Source organism: Vigna unguiculata, chromosome 1 (genome assembly GCF_037176805.1).
Source record: "Vigna unguiculata cultivar grain cowpea cultivar isolate G323 ecotype 2 chromosome 1, ASM3717680v1, whole genome shotgun sequence".
In the NCBI taxonomy this organism is placed as follows: Eukaryota; Viridiplantae; Streptophyta; class Magnoliopsida; order Fabales; family Fabaceae; genus Vigna; species Vigna unguiculata.
This window is the reverse complement of record NC_140792.1, coordinates 40,518,590-40,542,105: the sequence shown is the minus strand read 5'-3', so window position 1 is coordinate 40,542,105 and position 23,516 is coordinate 40,518,590. Positions and strand designations below refer to the sequence as shown.

The 23,516-nt window shown below is 26.7% G+C and overlaps 2 protein-coding genes and 1 non-coding gene across 4 annotated transcripts; all 3 read right to left on the bottom strand.

The window, feature by feature from the left end:
• Window positions 1-4,068: 4,068 nt before the first annotated feature.
• On the bottom strand, window positions 4,069-4,142 carry TRNAV-AAC (transfer RNA valine (anticodon AAC)). The gene has a single exon. It is a non-coding gene; the product is annotated as a tRNA-Val (tRNA).
• A 2,073-nt stretch (window positions 4,143-6,215) lies between these two features.
• LOC114175935 (histone H4) lies at window positions 6,216-6,762 on the bottom strand. Its single transcript, XM_028060790.2, has one exon. It carries the CDS (start codon window positions 6,699-6,701, stop codon window positions 6,390-6,392), a length of 312 nt encoding a protein of 103 aa, XP_027916591.1. The 5' UTR covers window positions 6,702-6,762; the 3' UTR covers window positions 6,216-6,389.
• Window positions 6,763-12,769: 6,007 nt separating this feature from the next.
• LOC114190850 (uncharacterized) lies at window positions 12,770-17,459 on the bottom strand. Of its 2 annotated transcripts, XM_085665348.1 has the most exons (4): window positions 16,818-17,453; window positions 14,801-14,968; window positions 14,030-14,708; window positions 13,580-13,710 (listed from the first exon to the last, which is right to left on the bottom strand). In XM_085665348.1, exons 1-4 carry the CDS (start codon window positions 17,430-17,432, stop codon window positions 13,658-13,660), a joined length of 1,515 nt encoding a protein of 504 aa, XP_085521474.1. In that variant the 5' UTR covers window positions 17,433-17,453; the 3' UTR covers window positions 13,580-13,657. The 2 variants fall into 2 exon arrangements, with proteins under 2 accessions (XP_027935704.2, XP_085521474.1); XM_028079903.2 differs by having other exon boundaries at window positions 12,770-14,708; window positions 16,818-17,459.
• Between the last annotated feature and the right edge of the window lie 6,057 nt (window positions 17,460-23,516).

Below are 23,516 nucleotides of genomic sequence, written 5' to 3'. Positions count from 1 at the left end.
TTTTTTGTTCAATTTAGTCCTCCAATTATTTAAAAAGGTTATATTTGATCATTTTCGTTAAGTTGACATTAACACCGTGTTCGTACATGCCATGTGTCAATTTGTGAAACTTTTTATTTTTTTTATTTTTTTTAAATATATAAACTACCACGTGTCAGGTTACTGTTGTGTCACGTGACATTAGTAGTGGTTGTTTTCAATTTAGTCTTCTATTTAAATTGTTTATTCAATTTGGTCCCCTATTATTTAAAATGATTGAATTTTATCCTCTCTAAGTTGAGAATAAAATAGTAAATAAGTTTAATTTCAACTTATATATACATGTTAAAATAATTTTATTGAATTTAAACGTTAAATCACTACACCTAAATATTCAAATTATTTTACTTTTTACAAGTGTAAAAAATTACAAGGGTATAAAATGTAAAAAAAATAAAATAATTTGAGTATTTAGGTGGAGTGATTTGATGTATAAATTATAAAAAATTATTTAACAAGTATAGATAAGTTGTAATTAAGCTTAATTACTAATTTGTTCTCAAATTGAAGAGGACAAAATTAGATCGTTTTAAAGAACAGAGAGACTAAATTGAATAAAAAATTTAAATAGAGAACTTAATTGAAAACAACCACCACCATTGTCATGTGACACGATTATAACCTGACACGTGGCACAATTGTAACCTGACACATGTCAATTTAAATATTTAAAAAAATTTAAAATAAAAAAATTGAAAATTTAACAACTTGACCCTGACATGGAACTACGGATGGCAACGGGTCGGGTCGAGCACGGATAGTGCCTACCAACAACCCGATCCGCAGCAAAAAAAATTCACATGTGCTACCTGCGCGGGTACCCGTTTAAAAAATACTCGCGGGTATTTTAAAATCTGCGGATATCCGTGGACACTCGCAAATATTTAAAAAATATATATTATATAAATATTTAACTTTAAATTTAAATAAAATTACAAAAAATATGTAAAATAAAATATAAATTATATTACATTTAAATTAAATTTAAATTTAATCTAATAAAATATAAATATAAATATAATTTTAATTTTAATTTTGTACGGGTAACAGATATCCTTGGCTACGGATAGTATGATATCTGCACCCGACTCGTATATAAGCGGGTATAAAAATACCCACTACCTGCAGGTAACAAATATTTGTGAATACCAACTATACGTCACCGATTTTATTCGCGGATACCCACAGACATAGATATTATTGACATCCCTACACATAACATCAACTTAAGAAAAGAGACCAAATTAAACTTTTTGTTAAATAATTAAAAATAATAATAATAACCGAACCAAATAATTAAAAAGCTAAATCAATAACTATATCTAAATATTATAAGCAATATTTTATCACCCTTTCACTCTTATTCCTTAAAATACAAACTTTACATCTAAGCATAGTTATGTCTTCATTATGACCGTAAGTATATGAAAATATGCACAATTTGATAAATCTATGTTGAATAAGTTATTGAGCTCTAAGTAAATTAATATTTTAATATAGTCAACTATTATATTTTTTGAACCTCACTGTATCCTATATGAATTGTCAAACTGATGTTAGTCAATCAAGAGCACTAAGGGTTAGTTTTCAATCCAATAAAAATAGAAAAAATATGATAGAGAATTAAAAATATATTAGTGTAGGTTTTATCGGTTAAAAACCACATTCCACGTTCTTCAATAAGTAGTACTTAAAAAAATATATAAAGATTCTTTTTTATCAAAAAACATTATATATTTTTAAAATAATATTAGTAGTGATGTATTTCAGTTTTAATATAATAAAAAAGTTACAATCTTAATATAAAGTATTAATTTTATTCAACATCTTAAAATAATTGAATGCAAAAAATAAAAGCAATCAATATTTTCTTTAATAAACATACATGAAAATAATTAAAGATCAAATATTCATTCAATTATTTCAACCATTAATAAATATCAAATAAAATTAATGAAACTAATTTTTTTTTCATAAAGATTATAATCTTTTTAAGTATACCAAAAATTAAATATATTAATATTTATTACAAATTATCCTTTTTTTTCTTTTTGTAACAGTTTTTAATAATTTATCATAATAATGTTTTAATTACAAGTAATATATTTTTTTATGAACTAATGAAAAAAAAATTAGTTAAAATTTGTTTTTATTTTTATATATATATTAAATGATCAGAGAAGAATGTTACAGAACTTGCAAATGATCTGATTTTTTTTTTATCTTATCTTGTATAAATATACGTATTTTAACTTTCTTAAGTGTTTTGATAGACGTATATTACTTAAAATAAAGTGAGAATTGAAAAATGGATAATAATGTTTCGATGGTGATAGTTTAAACTAAATAATATATATATATATATATATATATATATATATATATATATATATATATATAGAGAGAGAGAGAGAGAGAGATATGTTTTCATGCAAATGTGATGATTTTGGAGAGATGCTTTGCATGTTCCTCAAACTTTCTTTGCATCTTCCGGAGGAACCAAACCCGTGACTACAATATTCTTTACCATCACTTCTATTACTATCATCCAAAATAATATTCAAACTCTCACAAACTAAAATTACATTTAAAAAATATATTGAAAGGGATCTTTGGAAAAGTGTGCAATCACGCAAGAATCTTATTATTTAAATTCTCTATATACAATTCAAGAAGTTTTAAATCCACATAAAATAATAAGATAATGGGGTTTTAAAATCTCCTTTAAAGGAAAATTTTAAACCCGCCTAAGATAAAAGGTTTTGAAAACATAGTAAAATTTCAGAAAATATAAAACCTCCATCAAAGTTAGTGTTTCATGGGGTTGGGAAAACCCTATAGAACATTTGTCTCTTAAAATAGGAATCTAAGGTAGATTACTTGAAGCAAAAAGTATTTTTTTTTTTTTATTGTAATGGTAAAGCGCTCAATTTTTTTCGTATTAAATCTAGTAGTTTAAATCATGAATAGTAATTTTTTATTCTAAACAAATCAAATTGCTATAAGAAGAGATCTTACCCATCCTCAATATGAAAGTTTTGATCAAGAGTCCCTCGTTAGTGATATTAACAATAATAATCTTATCGTAGAGAAAAAAATCTATACTTAATAAAGAAAAAACAAAATGTTGATAAAGTTTTAGAAAAAAATAAGAAATATTGTAGGATTGATACAAAATGAACAATGATCAAAGAAAGAATAAAATGTTTCTTAATAAAAATAATTTTCATTCAAACCAAATGTTAGAAAAAATATTAAACAAATAAGAATTAGAGATGGGTATTTTCTATCTCTCTTAGTTTTGTGTTAGGAACTAAATTACAAAGCCGTTGTACGGTCCCAAATTCATTAATTTTAATGGTGAATTGTAAGAATTGACTTTTTGAACATATGTATCAAATTGAGTGTTCAAATACAGCTATAAATACATATTTAAATATTAGGTATTTCCCTAATTCACTGTACAAATAATTTTCTATTTGGTTTCCAACTTTGACTCCTGATTTAACATATAATTGGGATCCAATGAAAATAAATTTTCAAAAAAAGCATTTAATAAGGGAACTAGAATAAGTACAATTACTTCATGAATATTCAAAAAGTATAAGAATAAAAATATGGTGACTATCTAAATTAATTTCTGCGATTACAAGTTCAATGTTTCACTCAAATTTTAGAATATGGCACGATTAACTAACAAGGATTATTAAACAAATAAAATTAAAAAAGTATATACATTGAAAAATTGATAAGCCAGTTATGAAAGATCAAGGTGCAAATCTTCAACGAATAAAAAATATAAACATGGAATACATGAAAATGGTGATGTGTTATACGAAAACAATAACAAAATAACTTTTTTGTTCTATTCTTTTTATCAGTAATCACACATTTTAATATTACAATTTAGTGGTAATTTTTCCGTTAAAAATATACTTTTTTGTTTAAATTTCATAGTAATTATATATGTGGCCATTGTTGTTATTATTATTTTGGTTAAAAGCTAACCAGATAAAAATATTAATACACTGGCGTCGCCCGGACTTGAACCGGAGACCTTCAGTGTGTTAGACTGACGTGATAACCAACTACACCACGACACCATGCTTGAAAACGATTAAATAAGATTTATTATTTATATTTTTGACAACAGTCTCTGCCTTTATCATTTCTTATTTCAAGGCTCTCAATTAGCTAGAGTTTAAATTACGAATCCATAATGATTCCAATTTAGATAGAATAAATAAATTTAACATGACAAAATTTATTAAAGTTGTAATAATTATTACATGTATGTTTTTGAAAAAAATGATTTAATTACTTTTTTATTCTTACTTTCGTCTAATTAGTTTCAATTTTTAAAAGTTAAATATAATTTAGTTTTTTGTTTTTTTTTTTGAAACGGATAAAAAAAATTCTCAAAATTAAAGTTATTAATAAAAATGGTTCACTTAGTTAATGTAATTAACATTATTTTAGTGTTAGAAAAATCTTTATAAGTTTATCGAAAAAATTACCAAATTATATCAATTTAAAAAATTAAAACTATGTTAAAACAGAAAAACATTCATGACTAACATGAGATAGACAAGAAAAAAAGAGTAATTAAAAAAAATTATAGCATTTTTAAAATAAAAATTATTTGGAATTTAAACATATTTAAATAATTCATTTATCTTAACTTTAAAGTCTTTGACAAAAGTGTAGTGACAGTACCTATGCTTTTAATGATGTATTATAATTATTAATTATAAAAATTAAAATATTTAAACTATTTTTTATTTAAAATAAATAAATACTTGTGTATAATATATTAAAGTGCTAGTTTATAATATTTTTAATACTATAATATGAAAATAAATATATAAAAATATATATTATAAAGTCTATAAAATTAGTAATTATTTTCAATTAAAGTATAATGTTAAAGCAAATTATTGAATGATAAAAATAAAGTTGTCGTATAAACTTACATTATTATATTACTTAATATTCTCATTTAGCTGTAAATTATCTATTATTATTGAAAACGACTACAATTGAATATTATATTACTTAAATAAGTAGTTTAACAGAAATTAAATTGAGTCGAAGTATGAATAAAATCGTATTTAAACGTATGAAATATAACGATGATCTACAATATTTTTTGCATGGTTAAATTACGTTTGAAAAGGGCAAAGCCTTTTTAAATATTTAGATTTCAATAATTATGTTAATTTAACGGGAAAATACATACAAACATACATAAACACTCTTTAAAAAGCATTTTTCTGTTGCTAAAATTAAACTAACATATTATAATTCCTATCATTAAGTGCATCATTATTTCACTGGCTACATCAAGTCCAAGTCATTTTCATTTTTTTTTTTGCTTACATGTATCTTAGAAACTCAAATCCATACCGAGTTCTTGGGCCGAAATTACCCCAACAGTATAAAGGACGTGCACTAAGGCGCTTTAGTGGGCTGATATGGATAAATGATAAAATGCAAAGAGAACATAGATAAAATAGTGGATGTAGAGACAAGAGGAATGCTATTGTACAAAAGGAACTAGGTCAAATTTAAAATTAAGAATGAAGGGCTGGCTGATGTATTAAATAAAGGAAAAAGGAGAGAAAAACTTTACTATTTACTTTTATTTACTTTTACCGTGGAGGGCAAACTACAAATTAAAATACTTTTGGGAATTACGGCCAAAATCATTGGGGATGCATGAAGAAGCTCCCAATAGAATGTCAGCTGAATTTGAAGTCTATCCTAAATAGTTAAAGCCCGGAGAAATCGACCACGAACGCAGAATTAGGGCCCAAAAGCCCATAGGAAAGACAACAATTTGTAAATACAAAATTAATAAAAAGACAAGATTCGTATTTTGCCTAAATACTCAATAAAAGATTTAAAACTAAATTACAAACAAAATAAAATATGAAAAGATAAAATCGTATGAAAACATTTACACAAATTATTTCATATAATAATTAATTAATTTAAGCTAATTTCAACTCACTTGTCATCACAGAATAAAAGTTATTTAGTACTAAATGACTTAATCCCAATGCAATCACTACAAAAATGAAACTTACTGTAGAAAATCAATATCCAGTCCCGCAATACTAATTACCACACCTTCTACTGTGTTAGAGTTACATCTCATGTTTAAAACATCAAAATAGAGATCATAATCAACTGCAATTTCATTCATCAATCTTACTGGAACAACAGTTCTGTTTTAATGAAACAAATCAAACATAAGTTACACCTAAGAGCATATCACATAATCAACAATCCATAAGAAACACAATTTACATTGATTCTCATGAAAACCCTAATTTAGGAGAAAAAAATTAACCACCAAAACCGTAGAGAGTTCTGCCCTGCCTCTTGAGTGCATAAACAACATCCATGGCAGTAACAGTCTTCCTCCTAGCATGCTCAGTGTAGGTAACAGCATCACGAATAACATTCTCAAGGAAGATCTTGAGGACTCCACGAGTTTCCTCGTAGATGAGACCACTGATTCTCTTCACACCACCTCTGCGAGCCAATCGACGAATAGCAGGTTTGGTAATTCCCTGAATGTTATCACGGAGAACTTTCCTGTGTCTCTTAGCTCCTCCCTTTCCCAAACCTTTCCCTCCTTTTCCACGACCAGACATTTTCGCACTTCTTTTTTCTTCTCTTTTCTGATTCTAACTGTTTCGAATTGAAATGTGATGCCGCGAGGCAAGGGTTATATAGAGCCAACTTCCCATGGATGGGATTTGTGTTTTTCGTCTGGGCGATGGGAAAATCCACGCTGGCCGTTCATTATCATCTAATCAACGGTTGGGAACAGCGATCCGTGTCATTTCCATTTGTTCGCCACAAACCGTTTATCGTGGGAGATCGAGGGTGGATTCGATTCGCTAACTATTTAACCATTAATGACTCGCTCTAGAGTAAATTGCAAAAGTTAATATACTATACTAATTTATAACTGGAAACTCACTGAACTATCCACTCTCGACAAGTCTAAATAAAATCACAAAACTACTCTAAAAGTTTTCCAAAATTTTATCTTGTCATATAAATTTTATTTTAATTTGTTCATTCCGAAAACAGTTATAAATATTTTGAAAACAATAATCCAGAATAAATTTTAAGCTCTTGAAAAGCTATAGTAGAAAATCTTATTGTATATGTCAACTTCATATACACACTTGTCTCAACAAAATAGCTGTTATTTCGTAGGTAATTCTTCTTGAAGATAATTGTTGCAGCTATAATTAAAAGTAATTTGTACTTTTAATTGCCAATAAATCATAACAAAATTATATGTAAAATAAACGTAAATGAGCACTTTTTGTAAACGTTACAAAACTCATGCATGAAATGGCTTTTTCCAAGAAAAAATTAAGTACGTTTTTAGTTCTAAATTTTGAAGTAAAATTAAAATTTGTACATATTTAAAACTTTAATTTATTTTTATTTTAAATTTAAAAAAAAAAATATAGTTATTTTAATCCAATTATAATTTTATGTATTAAACGAGTTTCATACTAACATTTAATTTTTGTTTAACTTATTCCACACGTTATTGTACTTTAATGTCAGTTAAAAAATATATACTAGCATTTAAAATATTTACACTGTTTGATATATTTCCATTTAAATATTAGTTAAAAAACACATTTGAGACGTTCTAACTTTAATATTAGTTAAGAAACACGTTTGACGCATCAAACAAATTTTAAAGTAAGCATTTTAGTTGTTTAACCTATTTCACATGTTCTCACACTTTAATGTTAGTTGAAAAATATATACTAACATTTGAAATATTTACACCGTTCGACATGTTTTTGCTTTAATATTAATTAAAAAATACATTTGAGACGTCCCAACTTTAATATCAGTTAGAAAACACATTTGACGCATCAAATAATTTTTAGAGTAATTATATTAAAAATACTATATCTATTTATTTTTTAAGTTTGTGACCACAATGTATCAAAATTTCGAACATAGACGAAATTTAATTTCATGTCAACATTCAAAGACTAAAAACACATTTAACCGAACAAAAAAAAACTACATATCGATAAGATTTTCTTTAGATAAATTAAATAACCATTGATTTGCACTTAATCAAAATATGAAATATAATTATTTTCATATTTGTATTTACAATGTATTTAGAGAGAATTGTTATTGTATATTTGATCTTTTAAATTATCGTTGTTGTTGATATTATATAGTTAGAATATTTTTTTCTTAAAAATATTTATTTATTTGATATCTTTTTTCTTTAAATTAATTTTTCAAAACTCTTTTGTATTTAGAAATATCCTTCATAGAAAGATAAAAATATATTTAGTTGTTAATTAGATTTAAAAAATCAAGATTGAGATATTGTAAATATTTAATTGTCACATCATGCTCTGAATATAAAGTATCTGAATAAAATAAAATAATAAGATCCTTCATATAATATATCTCTTGTATCTCTTTCAAAAATCTTAGAATTTCAATGATATCAAAAGTCATTGTTCTTATGGAACCTAGCTATTGTTCCTAGATAACCTATTCAATGGAAGGACATTTGTCACAAGTATTTCACTCTTTAATGGTCAAAGTTATTATATATAATTACAAGAAAATCTCTTATTAGTGACCAATTTTAGGGATAAAAATAATTAGTCACTATAGTGACTAATTCAGTTATCAATTTATAAACTAAAAAATATTGATAACTAAATAGTTTCTAAATTGGTCAATATATTGAATTTGTCTCTAAATTAGTAACTAACATTAGTTATCAATATTTTATCTACCAAAAAAAATTGTCTCTAAATTTGCCCCATTATTGACCGATTTAGATACAAGATTAAAGATCAATTTTTCTGTTAGTTAAAACCTTGATAGTTAATGTTAGTAACCAATTTTAGATATCAATTCACTACAGTGACCAATTTAGGAACTATTTTATCTACAAAAAAAATTTAGTTTATAAATTGATATCTAAATTGGTCATTATAGTGACTAATTATTTTTTGTCACTAAAATTGGTTTCTAATAAGAGATTTTCTTGTAGTATATGGGTTGTAGGAATGCAAACTTATCTACATATGGGTTAAATTTATGAGAAGTTATGGACAAAGATGGCATCCATGATTTGTTGCCTCAAAATCCCACCAATATCCAGATAAAATAGAAATAAAAAAAAGAAGAGAAAGAAAAAGTTATGTTTACTCATAGGTGTTTCATAAATGATCTTAACCAAGATCATGATCCTAAAGTCACCTAAAAGAATTTAGGATTATTTGAAAGGAGAAAATGAGGAAATAAGAAGAGTTAATGCATAAAAGTTACAAATTTGATAAGGAAATTTAAATCGCAAATGATGAAAGAATATAAAACAACTAAAGAATACTCATTGAAAAAATTCTTATAACTATGCTAAAGAAATACAAAACATTTATTCTTTCGTTAGAAAATACAAAAGAACCATTACTTTGAGAAAAGTGTTGCTCACTTGTTTAAAAAAAATTACAATGTATCAAAGTGTCATTTTAAAAACAAATTTTGTGTGATTAAGATACAAACAAGTTAAAAGTATTAAGAGTTTATGAGAAGAAAAAAAATTGCTTAGTATTTGACAAAGGAAGAATTGGCTACAAATTAAGAAAATATAAAATCACAAGCTCCTGTAACATTTCTTATATTTCCAAAAACTCCTAAAATTTCCGATAGTTTTTAGATAAACTATATTGAAAGGAAAAAAAATCACTTTGTATGTGATTAAGGTTTTTCAATGATATTATTTATTATTTGTAGTTATAAATAGCCTGTACCAACGATCACATAAAATGTTTTTAATTTCTCAATTTTGAGATAATTTTGTTTTCAGGTTGTCAAAATTATGTTACTATATGAAAAACTTTTGTTTTAGTTGTTTTGATTAAAGGTCTTATTCCGAAATATTATCGTTCATGCCTTAAACATGCAGTTAAGTCATTACTTTCTTAATGTCGCAATCTAAATTGCGACGGGATGACGAACTAAAAAAAAGAAAGGATTTGGAAAAAGAGATTAGAAGTCGTCACCATAGTTTATTCTGAAAAATTATGAAAAACCATAAGAATAAAATAAAGTCTATGAAAACCAAATTTAGGGTCCGGTAGTCGGTTACACGTATGGAAGGTATTAGCACCCTACAACGCTCACCCAAAGGCGTTACCTTTAATTAATTTTGCAAAAGATATGTGTTTATTTAAATATTTATTTTTCCCATAAATAAGAAAATATTGAACAAAATCATTTTTTGAGTGAAAGGGATCCGACAAGGGTTAAAACCTTGGTCCTACTTATTCTCATTAAAAATGAGAAATAAGGGCTACTAGTTCTTTATAAAACTATTTGAAAATGATTTGGAAAACCTTTTGATTTTTGGAAAGTGAACCTGACAAGGACTTGCCCTGCTCCTACGTATCTCCATTCACAATGGAGAATCAAGGATCATGTAGTTCTTGATAAAACTTGATTAAAATATTTAATTCTTAAAGTTGTCTTTTGACATTTTTGAAAATAAGTGTCATGCGACGTGTGCGGCCAGGTTGACACCAAAATATTTCTATGATTTTTATATTTTGAAAAGAAGTGTCGTGCGATGCGAGCTGTCGAGTAGACAGCAAAATCATCTTAATAATTTTGTATTTGAAAAAGGAGTGTTGTGCGACGCAAGCGGTGGATTAGACACTAAAAGAAAAAATAAATAAAATAATTTTAAATTTTATTTGTTCTTATTTTTATTAATTTTGAATATTATTTTAATTTTTATTTCAATTTAAAATATTTTTTATTATTTTTGAAAATGATATGATTGAGATGTGATATTTAATAAAATAAAAGGGTAAAATTGGAAATAGAAAATGAAAGTGCATAAGTAAATATGCGGGTGCAATGAGAAAAACTACACACATAGGAATGAGGTGCACATAGAAGAAATACATGGTGCATAAAGTAAACACATCCTAATCTAAACAAGGAAATTAAAGAAGTGAGGTGTGTGCTTAGTAAAAATGCGAATACATAAGGTGAAATAAAACTAAATGTACGGGGTGTGGGAATATTACATTTTGGAGTAAACAAAAACAAATGGTCCAATTATAAAACAAATTTGCATAGGTGTGTGAATTAAGTTATCGGGGTGCACGAAGAATTAAAGAATCTGCCCGATACCCTAAACCTAAATCAAATTATTCTTCCAGAAAAAGCACATCACCTAAAACTCTTCTTCCCCAACTTCATCTTCTACCTCACGCTGCACCAACCATAGACGCTACTCACTGCCAAGTCGCCGGTGACTCGGCTAACAACGGCGCCGACCTCCATCATCGTTCTTCCAGTGACGGCGGCTTCGCCTCTCTCAAATGCGCGGAGCACCACAGCATGGCCTCCATGTTTGCGTCTCTCCTCCGCCTGGTCAACATCGTGCTACTCCGATGTTATCAAGCCATTGCCGTAGACATCCACCATCAGAACATGCCGCCAAAGACCATCAACTCCATAACACCACATATCACCGTGACCCCTTTTTCTCTCTATTCAAACCCCTTCCTTTCTGGTCCAATTTCAATTTTGATTGTGGTTTATTAACTTAAAAGTTGGAGATGAAAATAATATTACCAAAATAAACGAAACTGAGCAAAAATTGTGTAACCTGCTATGCACAAATCTTTTTCGTTCCCTTGTGTTTGTTCTTTAATTATCGTTGCTGCTGAATTGTCTGATATACACCTTTGAATCTTTTTTCTGGGTTATGGCTCTCAATTGAATTGAAATGGAGATGAGTAAATTAATGTTGATATGATGATGAACTTTTTTGGACGAAAATTGTGAGAAGATCCTATTACAGTGAATCTTCTACTTTTCTCCCCCCTCAAAATGGCAGTCCTCCCTCTATATTAACTTGCTCTTTAAAAACTGATGGAAGTTATACTGCTATCAAAACATCAATTATTCCCTCTCATTAATCAAAACCGTTTTCCCTTTTTTTTTTTAATTTTTAAATTTCAATTAATTAAATAAAGAAAACGTAAAAACAAATGAATTTATTTTAATTCAATCTTTAATTTGATTTTTTTTATTATTATTATTTAAAAATAAAATAAAAAAATAAAAATTTAATAAAATAAAATAAAAATTTAAAGAAAAACTTTTTAATCAATTTTATTATTTTTTTAAGACAATTTATTACCACTTATTTTTTTGAATATTTTAGAAATAATTTTTTAATAATCCGGACAAATTTGGGTGTTGACATTTAATATTATCTATTTTAGACATTTTCGAACATAATATTTGACTAGTGCATTTTTAGGAGTTTTTTTATGAAAAAAATTGATACTTTTTTTTTATCTTTTTTTATCATTTGTCTTTTCCTTTTATGATTAATTCAAATGTTATAAAATTATCAGTGATGGATAGTTAAAAAAACTGAAAAAATAATATAATATAAATGAATCATTATTTATTTTATTCTTATTTTATGTTATTATTGTAATTTATTTTTGTGGATTTGGAAAATAGTGGTGGACAAAATTGTTAATCAACACTAATGTATGTTTCTTGTCTTGTTTTGGAATAAAGGAATTGTACAGAAGCAATAGCACTAGTCTAAGAAAAAAGTGACACTAATAATTATCATTAAGTCCAAAAATAATCTCATTCTTTTCAATTTCGACTCTACTTACCTTCCTAATTCTTCTCAAAGAGATTCATCCCCCAATTTATTTTTCACCATTAGTTTTAATATCGGTGGTTATAGTTTTTTTTATACACAAATAATACCTTTCTTTTTGTAGTTAAGTAAGTTTGATGGAAAAACTAATGAAAAAAGCATACTAAAGTACAACATAAAATATATTTTTTTGCTGTCATGTCAATACCTTCTATTATGTTGCTAGATTTTTTGGAACCACAAAGCTTGGTTTTTATAGAAAGATTTCTTTAAGGTTTATTTGACTTGAGGGATTCTCCCATACAAGTAACTCTTTTACTTCATTGTGAATCTTTATTGTTTCTCTCATCAAGCTAGTAGAACAAAATCCCAAACAACCATAATGAAAAAGCATTTGTCCTTTAAGCATCTCCTCATCTGTATTAGTGCAAGCCTTATTAGCTATCTTCTCTAAATAGTGGAGAAAAGAGTAAGTAATATTATTGACCTCTTCATCTCCATTCCAAATCCAAAATGCATCATTCCTGAGGTTTTCTTCTATATCAACATCAATAGAAAGATTTATATTCTTTAACTCTTTTTCAAGTTCCATAGAAGATTGTATCCTTGTTATCTTATCAAGGCAATTCAATATGAGTCCTACTTTATTCTTGACATTTTCCACATTCTCGTTAACTCGATCACAGAGATCCATAAAAAATGTTTCATCTTTCTGCAGCAATAGCTTAACTTTTTCCATTGAGTATGCCACAAAAAGTAAGAGATCCACCATTGTTGATAATGATTCCAACATCTTTCTATAGCAGCCATTATGAAATGGAATGAACCAAAAATTAGGCTCTAATTCAGCTTCCATTGTGACCTCTTCTAATTGATCCACTACAAATTTCAGCTTCAAATTCCCATCTTGTGATGTTTGATAGTAAGAAGACGACTTCTCTTTTTCACTAGGAACAATGATAGAAATTTGGTCAATGCAATGTTGAAGAGATCTCAAGCATTGAGAAAGTTTGCCTTTTGCTAAAGTTGATGCTCTAAAAGGATTGAAAAGTATCTCTACAATAACAAAGCAAATAAGTCCAATTGTGGCCTCAACAATTCTAACAAATGCAAATTTACTAGGATTTTCATCATGGTTTATACCAATAACTAATAAAGCTCCTGTAACTGTTGAAATCCCACCAGCTTTACCATACATTCTACTATACATAAGAAAAGAAGAGAAAAATATCCATGGTAGAAGAGGTAAGAACCTTATATCCATACATCTTTGAAAAATGAAGCAACAAAGGACTCCGTAGATTGATCCCATTGCAGTTCCTTGACCACGTGCATTTGCAAGTGAAAAGGTTGAATGTCGACCGGTCACAAAGCAGATAGCAACAATGAGTCCTGACCAATATCCATTTTCCTTGTTATATACTAAACCCAGAAACATGGCAAAGCCCAATGAAAGAGAGGCCTTAAGTGGAAAAATCAAATTGATTTTTGAGGGAAATAAATTCATCACTATCTCTTTAATATTGTCGGTGCTCCAATGAAAATTACCCTTTTTTGAAGTTTTCATCGGCCTGGGATCCATTTTTTTTACAATGGGTGTGTCGTCTAGGAGTAAATGCATGCAATATAAAAAGAACGAGGTTGGGAGATCTTTATAGGCCAACACATTTTTAGTAAAAATGTCTTTTTTCAACTCTGATATTGCAGCTGCATCAAAATGAGCGAAGAAGTTGGATTGTTGGCTTAATTTTTTGTTGAATTCTCCTCTATATTTGAGCAGTATACCTTTGAGATCCTCATCGATGACTCTTATAGGAAAGGTACATGTTGATAGAGCAATGCCCATAGCTCTTATTGGTAACTCGAAGTATTGTAGTTTATCTTGTACATCAATCTTATCAGAGTTGAAAATTCTTGTTAGTGGTTGTTCCCAATCCATTGTGTCCTGTTTCATAAAAACATCAAAACCAAATATTTAACTCTAAGGAAATTAGTTCTTTGGTCCGAAATGATTTAGATAGATTTAGGTTAACTCACTAGTTTACTCCTAATATTGTGAAGAAGCTTGACTCCAGTAGTAGAGAGAGATTTGGCTAAAGTAACGTAACCAACAACAACTGAGTTGTTTGAAGAAGAGATCACCTTCATGTTGCAATTTAACCTCTCACATATATTATGGATATATAGTTTACACAACTTCCTTTTCTGAAAATAAGATCCATTGCAACTGTTTATTTATTTTAGTTTTATAACAAAATAGAACATCACCTTGAATAAAACATTATAATTTGTCAATATAATACATGTAGAAAAATGGATTATCTAGGCATTGTGAGTATTCATTTTTAATTTTTTAATGTGCTCTACCTTCCAAATAGTTTTCATCCAACAAATAGTGTTCTCTTATGAGTTTGTTTTGTTTCTTATTTGTGACTATGTTAGTGCAATATATCTAAACAAGAAAACAAGATACTTTGTTCGATTACCTTATGACCTTAGTAATATTTGTGTTCATAAATTATATCAAATTTGTTGCAAGACAATGTTGATGAGAAGTTAAAAGAATAAAAATAATAATAATGATTTACAAAAATATCGTAAATTTTGCGTGTGGTATTAAGATTGTTCTAAATAAATATGTAATATATATATATATATATATATATATATATATATATATATATATATATATATATATATATATATATATATATATATATATATATATATATATATATATATATATATATATATATATATATATATATATATATATATATATATATATATATATATATATATATATAACAAACAAATGGAAATGGGAAAAGGAAGTTATATAAAACAAAAGTTGACTTATTTCTTGTTCGTTTAGATGTATATAATGTGGTTAAACTTGTATATGTGGAGGGTTTATTATTATTCATAGAAAATTACATTTTTCTCTTCCAATCATAAATATCATGTAGAAACATGCACACACAACCAATAATGCTCCTATGTTGTAGGATTGTCAACATTTTTAATGAGTTTGGGGAGTGTTGGGTCCATTGTTCTTTCACTCCCCTTTTTACTTTCAAGTAGGGTAATTGCTCAGTCTTACCATGCCAGATTTTTGGAGAATTCTCACTATTAAGATTAGTTTGGTATATGGATTTCTTTAATTTATTACAAGTTTGACTTTTTGGGTGCTAATCCAACTTCTCCTCAATACTCTTTCTGATCAATCAACAAGGAGAATCTATTATCTATGTTAATATTCTTAAAAGAAGTCATTCAAAAATTAAATCAGTATAATATAACAAATTATATATTATACAATAAAATAATTTTATTTTTTAACTAGCAAATTCCATATCATGTCACAGACTTTGTAACTTTAGATGTCCCAATAAAAGTAAAATACATATATATAACGTCACATTTAAATGATGAAATTAAAAAAGAAGGGTGTTTGTTATATATGTCGATACCAAAAAAAATGACAAATTTTAGACATTAATTATAGGGACTAGTTTTTTTCTCTCTAAAATTTGTTACTATTTAATTTATTTTTTTAGTAATAAAACATTGTTATACCAAGTTGGATACGAGTATAAAGACAAAAATGATTTTTTTTTTCTTTAAAAGTAAATAAAAATCTCATTGTCATCTCTAGTTTTGCTAACTTGTGGTATATATGTTAATAAAAGTATCAATAAATGCTTAAAGAGGCCCTCAAGTACACGGGGAACATTAATTCCTTCTTTCAAGATTTTCAACCTCCAATTAATTAGTTAACTGATTTTTACTTACTATGTTAAACTGTAAAATATGTTGTAATGATAACTTAGTTAAAAATTAAATATAGTTAATGTTAAGAATTACATATATAGTTATCTTGGTCCCTTGCTAATGAAGCACATTACTCCTTGAAAATAAGGAATGATGACCGTACTTGTAATTTTAAGGAATTAGATAAAAAAAGTTATATATTTAAATTTAGCGCTAATTAATAACCTTTGAAAATTAGAAAACACATGGGAAAATACAAACTTGGTGGAAATGTTAATACCTGAGAGATGGCTAGGCGAGGGGAAGGGCAAGGAAGCAACATGGCGAGAACAGCAGCGACAGCTCCGAGGGCGGTGGAACACACCACATGAATTGTGTGCATGGCCACTTTTTCTTCTGCACCATCTATGACAGTCCTAACATAAACATTCACCAGTTGTCCAAACGCTATCTGCTTCGTCACCAAGTGCGTGGATTCAACGGGCAACGCAACGAGAAATGCAGAAACTGCCATGGCGAGTGCCGCCACTAGACTGGTGAAGTTTTGGGGTCCAACCAGGTGCAGAGCGAGGAGGGAGAGTATCATGACCTGGATGCTGGCGCAAAGCACGTGCCAGCAACCTCGTAGCGTGTCACCGAGCGTAGCATCAGACACTATGAGGAGCGTGGTTGAATATGTGAAAGCTGGGTATGTAAGGTAGCGTCGGAGTGGTGCAGGACCATAAAGGTATGTGCAACCTGCTATGGTGCATGCCAAGGTGGTTCGTAGTGCAGACCCTACACGTGTTCTCCACACCTCTGACCTTGTCTTAGTGATTGAAGATGTTTCTGACATGGCTAACACACACTCAAGTTTTTTTGACCAATGAATGGGAATGTTGATTTGTGAGTGCATATATGCATTCCTAAATATATAGCTTTCTATTGTAATAAATGTTATAGTCTTATAATTCAACATCAAACATAGCAGTAAAAAAAAAAATCACCTTCTTCATTCTCACATTACATCTATTTCATCACACTACCTATATGATGAAAAAGAAAATTTTAGTAACTAACCTAGTCAACATTAGTAAAAGAAATTTCAACCGATGGAACTCGATTGAAATATAACCAACTACTTAAAACTAACCTAAAAGGAAAATATAAAAAATAAGACAAATTAAAAAAATTACAATATAATTTAAATTGTTAATATCATTATTTATATTAGTTTGAATTATTTCTAAATTGTTAAAAAAAAACGAATGACTTTTTTAAATTTCTATTTTTTTAATTATTTATTCAAACATTTTTTCACATAATATTTTAAATTTGTTATCAAGTAAGGCTTGATTGAGTTTTAATTCAAGGAGATTTTGCCTGGAATATGACTTTTCTTTAGTTTGTGATTTTTATTTTTTTTTTGTTGTGAGAGGACAATTCATTGGTTCCTTAAGGGAAGATAATATAGATGTTTGCATACATGCAACAACATTTAAATTAGTGTAAGTTAGCGAATTTTGGAACAGAGTAATATCACTACATATATTAGTTTGAATTTATTTTATAATAGGTATGTCATGAAAAATATGTTTTTTGTTATTGTGATATTACTTTATTATAGGTTTGGTGTGCTCACCCATGTTTAATATTCTTTAATTTTTTATATTTTCTAATAATTATTTTTATGTGGTGACAAATGAAAGATGTAATTCGAGGATGTCCATTATGGTAAAAGTTTTTAAGTTAACACTAGGAAAAATATGTTCCTCAACTATTGACCAAAAATAACATCTTTGTTTTGATGATAAAAAAAATGGTTAATTATGTTTTATGTTCCTAAATTATAATGTTATTCTGATTTTCATTCCTATTTTAAATTTTGTTTCTGTTAGGTTCTCATATTTGAGAAATGCATGAGTGCACAACTCCTCATTCAATAATATTAAGTATTTTTTAACGTGACAAACAACAAATCACACTAATCTTTTAAAACATTGAGACAATCTTTTAAAACATTAAGACAAGGGAAAGTGATAAAAATGTTGGAAACATATCTGGTTCATATTGATCAAGAAGTAAAAATATCTAAAAAATATATTCAAACAACTTGAACCACAAAAATAATTTCTGTTAAAATCATGAGTCGACGTGAAGCAAAAAATAATCATTGGTTAAATTGTGGACGTTCAAAATCAAAATTGAGTTGAGAAAAAAAATGAATTTGGAAACATAGAGAATTTTAAAATTTTAGTTTTCAAATGAAATGTTATAATTTTAAACAATACAATTACCTTAATAAAATTATTAAAAATTTCAATTTCTTTCGATGAAGTTATACAAATTTAATTTCTTTCGAAAATTCTTATTAAAAAATACATGTTATAAAACATTTTGTATTTTCTAAAAAAATTGAACTATCCTAATAAAATTAAATGTCCAAATAGACTATGTATATAAGAGACTTAACAAAATAAGTACACCTAAAAGTAGGTTTATATTTATGGTTCATATTTATTATAATTGATGAAAACACTTTAATTTTTTTTTTAAATATGGAAGTTAACATTATATAATTTTCAAAACAATAAATTTTAACAAGTACGATACCCTTGTGATGACATAGTTAGATTATACAACTTGATTTAAACGTAAAGTAATCTTAGTTACTAACTAAAAAATTAAATGCAGTTGACTTTATTTTTTAAATGTAAGCTACCTAACATTTCGTTATAATATTAATGAGTTAGATATATTTGCAGTATTGGTAGTAATTATGTGGTAGTAATTAACTACTTATTTTCTCAATAAAAAATAAATGGCTTAAATACCTTATTGATCCTCATTTTCGTAGTGTTGGTTGCGGATGGTCCTCATGTTGACAGAATGTTTAAAATGGTCTTCATTCTTACCGAATATTTAAAATGATCATCATTTTCGCAATTCATGTTTTATTTGGTCTTTTTCTGTAACGCCGTTAAATAAAACACCCTAATACATATTGTGCCACCTGTACAATGTTGCGTTAATGATTTAAACGACGTTACAGAAAATGACCAAATAAAACACGGATTGCGAAAATGATGACCATTTTAAATATTCAGTAAAAAGATGACCATTTTAAACATTCTGTCAAGATGAGGACCATCCGCAACAAACATTACGAAAATGAGAACAAAAATGTATTTAAGCCAAAATAAATTAACCAATACGTTTCAAGTGATACATACTAATATAGTAAATAATATAATTAATTAAAAGAATACATCTGAGATTATATTATTCATCTATCTTAATATTAACATTATGAATTAAAAACATTTATTTAAAATTTAAAGGAATAAAAAAAAGACTAAACTAAAAATCACACACTTTACAAGATATAAAAAACAAAATTAGTGAAAATACGTTGACACGCATTGTGTTCATTTTTTTCCCACTTTTTTATGATAAAAAATAAAATAAAATTATAATTTAGAAGTTAATATAAATCATTTTACAATTTAGTTATAGATAATTTTTATTTATTTATATATATTTTTATTTATTTTATTTAGGAAAAAAGTTTTTTTTAAATAGTTAAATTTAAAAATCAATTAAATTTAGATGAAATGGTGATTTGAAAGATAAAGATGAAAAAAGAAAATAAACACCAAAAAGTTTTTTTTTTTTTTATATATTGATATAAATGAACATGTAAGAAAAAAACAGAATCAAAATCTATTAATTTTATATAAGCTAAAAAAACATATTTAGGTTATTCTTAGTATCGTAAAATAGTAATTAGCCACTTATATATATTTATTAAAAAATTTAAACAACCATTCCGAGTTATACATACTGGTATGGTAACTAACATGTTCAAAAATCGATTATACGTTGAATTGATTTCATGAATACAGGAACTGATATAATTTGCTTCCCAATGTAAGGAAATTTTTTAATTTTAAATTGATTTTAAAACAGAATATATATGATTTTGTATTGAAAAATCAATTATATATTAACGCACAACCAAACACACATCTTAATATAAATATTACGAATCAAAATTATTTATTTAAAATTTTAAGAGAATATCAAAATTTTAAAAAGTAAAACCAAAATCACATATTTTGTAAAATTTAGAACATTATTTTAAATTTTATAAAAAAATTTAAAAGAATCTTAGAACCAGGATCAAAATCTATTAATTTACATTAACTAACAAATATAGTAAGACCTGAAGTAAACTTAAGCTTTTAAATATTTAATATAATTAATGATGTTCGTGTATATATATTCTATAAAATATGTTTTCATAATATAATTTCATTCTAGGTATCATATGTACTGTATAATTTTTTTTCTTACAATATCCAATTATGTAAATTTGATCTTCTAGATATTATGAACATACAACATTTTTAATATTAAATTAATAATATATATTTAAAATAACAAAATTAGTATATATAAGTATTGTTAACTTTAAATATATATGAAAATGTTTTGGTGATTTTTTAAATTTTATTCTTATTTTTTTGTAAATATGTTTAAAATGCATTTAATATAAATTTGTTTTTAATGATCAAGTGTATGGCAAAATTAATTGGTGGCTATCTTAATCAGTGACCATCTCCAACAAGTATTTCCAACTTGGTATTTTTGGGACCTATCATTCTTCTATAGTGAGTAGAGAACTTAAGAATCTAAGTCAGTGTAATAATTTAGTTTTCAAATAATATAAATTAATAATAGTTATTATCATGCAATTTTATAAAAGTATCAATCAATCTTTTAAAGAAATAAACGAGTAAAATTAGGAGAGTCAAAATATTTTTTTTCTAAATATTTAATAATGATTTTAATAAAATGAGAAAACATTACCAACATTTAATTATATATAGGTTTGTCACTGTAAGTAGATATAAAATGCATAAAGATAATAGATGAGATCATTATTAGAGTGATTTTTGTAACTGTAATGAGGCATTTGCTAATCTAATCTTGTTCCTTAGGATCTTAGGAATGGACGAGACTCTAATGGTTTAGTTTTAATCAAAATTATGTTTCTTGTAAATATTTCTTGCCAACTTTTGTGTCGATAAGAGCAGAAAAATCCTTTACTCTACCTGATATAAAAAATAATAAAGACAATAAAATAGTGTGTTAAAAAATTTTCATAACTAAATTTAAAATTAAAAAAACAATGTTTTTCATCTCGTGTGAGGGATAAAGTAATGTTTATTATTAATTTATCATTAACATTTTAAGTTTTTAAACCGATTCACAACAATATAAGTATCTTTATGAATAACTTGGTGTTGTTATGGACAAGTATATTCTTTGAATATTTATTTTATAAAAATAACGTCGAGAATTAATTTTCTTGTATTGTACTTAATAATATTAGAAAGATTAATATGAACAATATTACAGATAAGTTAATATTATATATCATCACGAATAATATGAAAATTATTCGATATCATAACTTTATTTCTCCAACTAAAAATATTTTCTTGAATAAAAAAAACAAAATTATTCAACTATCATAAAAATGTAGGATAACTCCACCTATTTTTATTTCATCATGGCTCAATTAGGCCATCAATATCTATTTGGAAATAATGTAATTTTACAATTTTCAAGTCAACTAATGTACTGTCAACATTCAATGTTTATTCTAATAAGATGTTATCTAACAATGACTAATAGGTATTCTATTAGTAAAGAACTCATCAGTTGTTGAAAATAACTCATGATTATTTTAAATAGGGACAATCCTCTCAACTTGCGAAAAATATAATGTACAAGGTGTAATATGAAAACATTATATAATATATAATATATAAGAATTCATCAAAAGACGCTACAGAGTAAGGGACATTAATATGATTAAAAAAAAAGAATGGAATCATCAAATTGAAGTCTCTTTAATCCAATTTGGATTCTCTTATGTTTTTTTGTTGTTGTGTGGTTAGTCTATTATATCTCTATAATATATTAATTACCACCAATTTAAATATTTTAAAATATATTAAAAAAATATTTAAAATATTAATACAGTGTATTATTAATGTTTAATAGAGAACAATATCTAAAAAATTAGTAAAAGATCTGGACTGGTCTTTAATATCATACTCTATCACTCTAATTGCATGTTGATCCTTTTGCAACGCGTTTATTTTTCTTTAATATTTTTTATTTTAATATAATTTCTACATTTAAAAAAAAAAGTAGGCACTTCTCTCATTGCATGAACTTCTGTCTTAGTAGTGTCATTCCATCACAATAATAAAAGATTGAAAATTTTCTACGCATTCATTTTCATAATCCTTTTATGGGTAGGTATATAGCTTCACTCTTTGATCCTTGATGAAAAAAAATAAGGGAACCTTCCTCTCTTATTGGGTGGGATTCAGAATCCATGCCGAGAAAGTTAAGGTATGGATACATGAACAAGAGTGATTGATACATTAACATAACATCACTGTCACAATGCATCAAGCATTACAAAGTGAAATCAATACTAATAGTGAAATGACATTTTATTCAGTTCACAATTCATTAAGCATAATCTCGTAATCAATTTGATACCATATATTGTTGTGAAATGTGTATTGCAAAAGTCGCAACAAACTGGGATTGAAATCAATCGTGTCTTCCGTCTTGTAGTGTGACTTTATTGGACAATTCCTTCAATATTGGATGGTTTCTTGAACATACAAGTATTTTCACGTTATGGTGTGGTTTTCACCCCATGGGTATCTTCCTATAAATGATGCTCCCTCTCCTTCCATGAGAGAGAACACAATCTCATTTATCATTCTTTTCTCAAACTCTATTTTCTTCCTCTTCTAAAATCCTGAGTTATTTCTACCACTCTTTAAAGAGTTGTGCTCGCAAGTTTCGAATTCCTCAAATTCTCAAAATATTTCTATTGTATCATGAGAGATTTGTGCATACAAAGCGAATAAATCCTTAATGACATTGATCAATCACGTCTCAAACA

Coding starts and splice junctions, on each gene's coding strand:
- LOC114175935 (XM_028060790.2), bottom strand. CDS start 6,701: ATGTCTGGTCGTGGAAAAGGAGGGAAAGGTTTGGGAAAGGGAGGAGCT.
- LOC114190850 (XM_028079903.2), bottom strand. CDS start 17,432: ATGCACTCACAAATCAACATTCCCATTCATTGGTCAAAAAAACTTGAG. Junction 14,969..16,817: donor CTCGCCTAGCCATCTCTCAG/GTATTAACATTT, acceptor TCTTATTTTCAG/AAAAGGAAGTTGTGTAAACT. Junction 14,709..14,800: donor ACAATATTAGGAGTAAACTA/GTGAGTTAACCT, acceptor TTTATGAAACAG/GACACAATGGATTGGGAACA.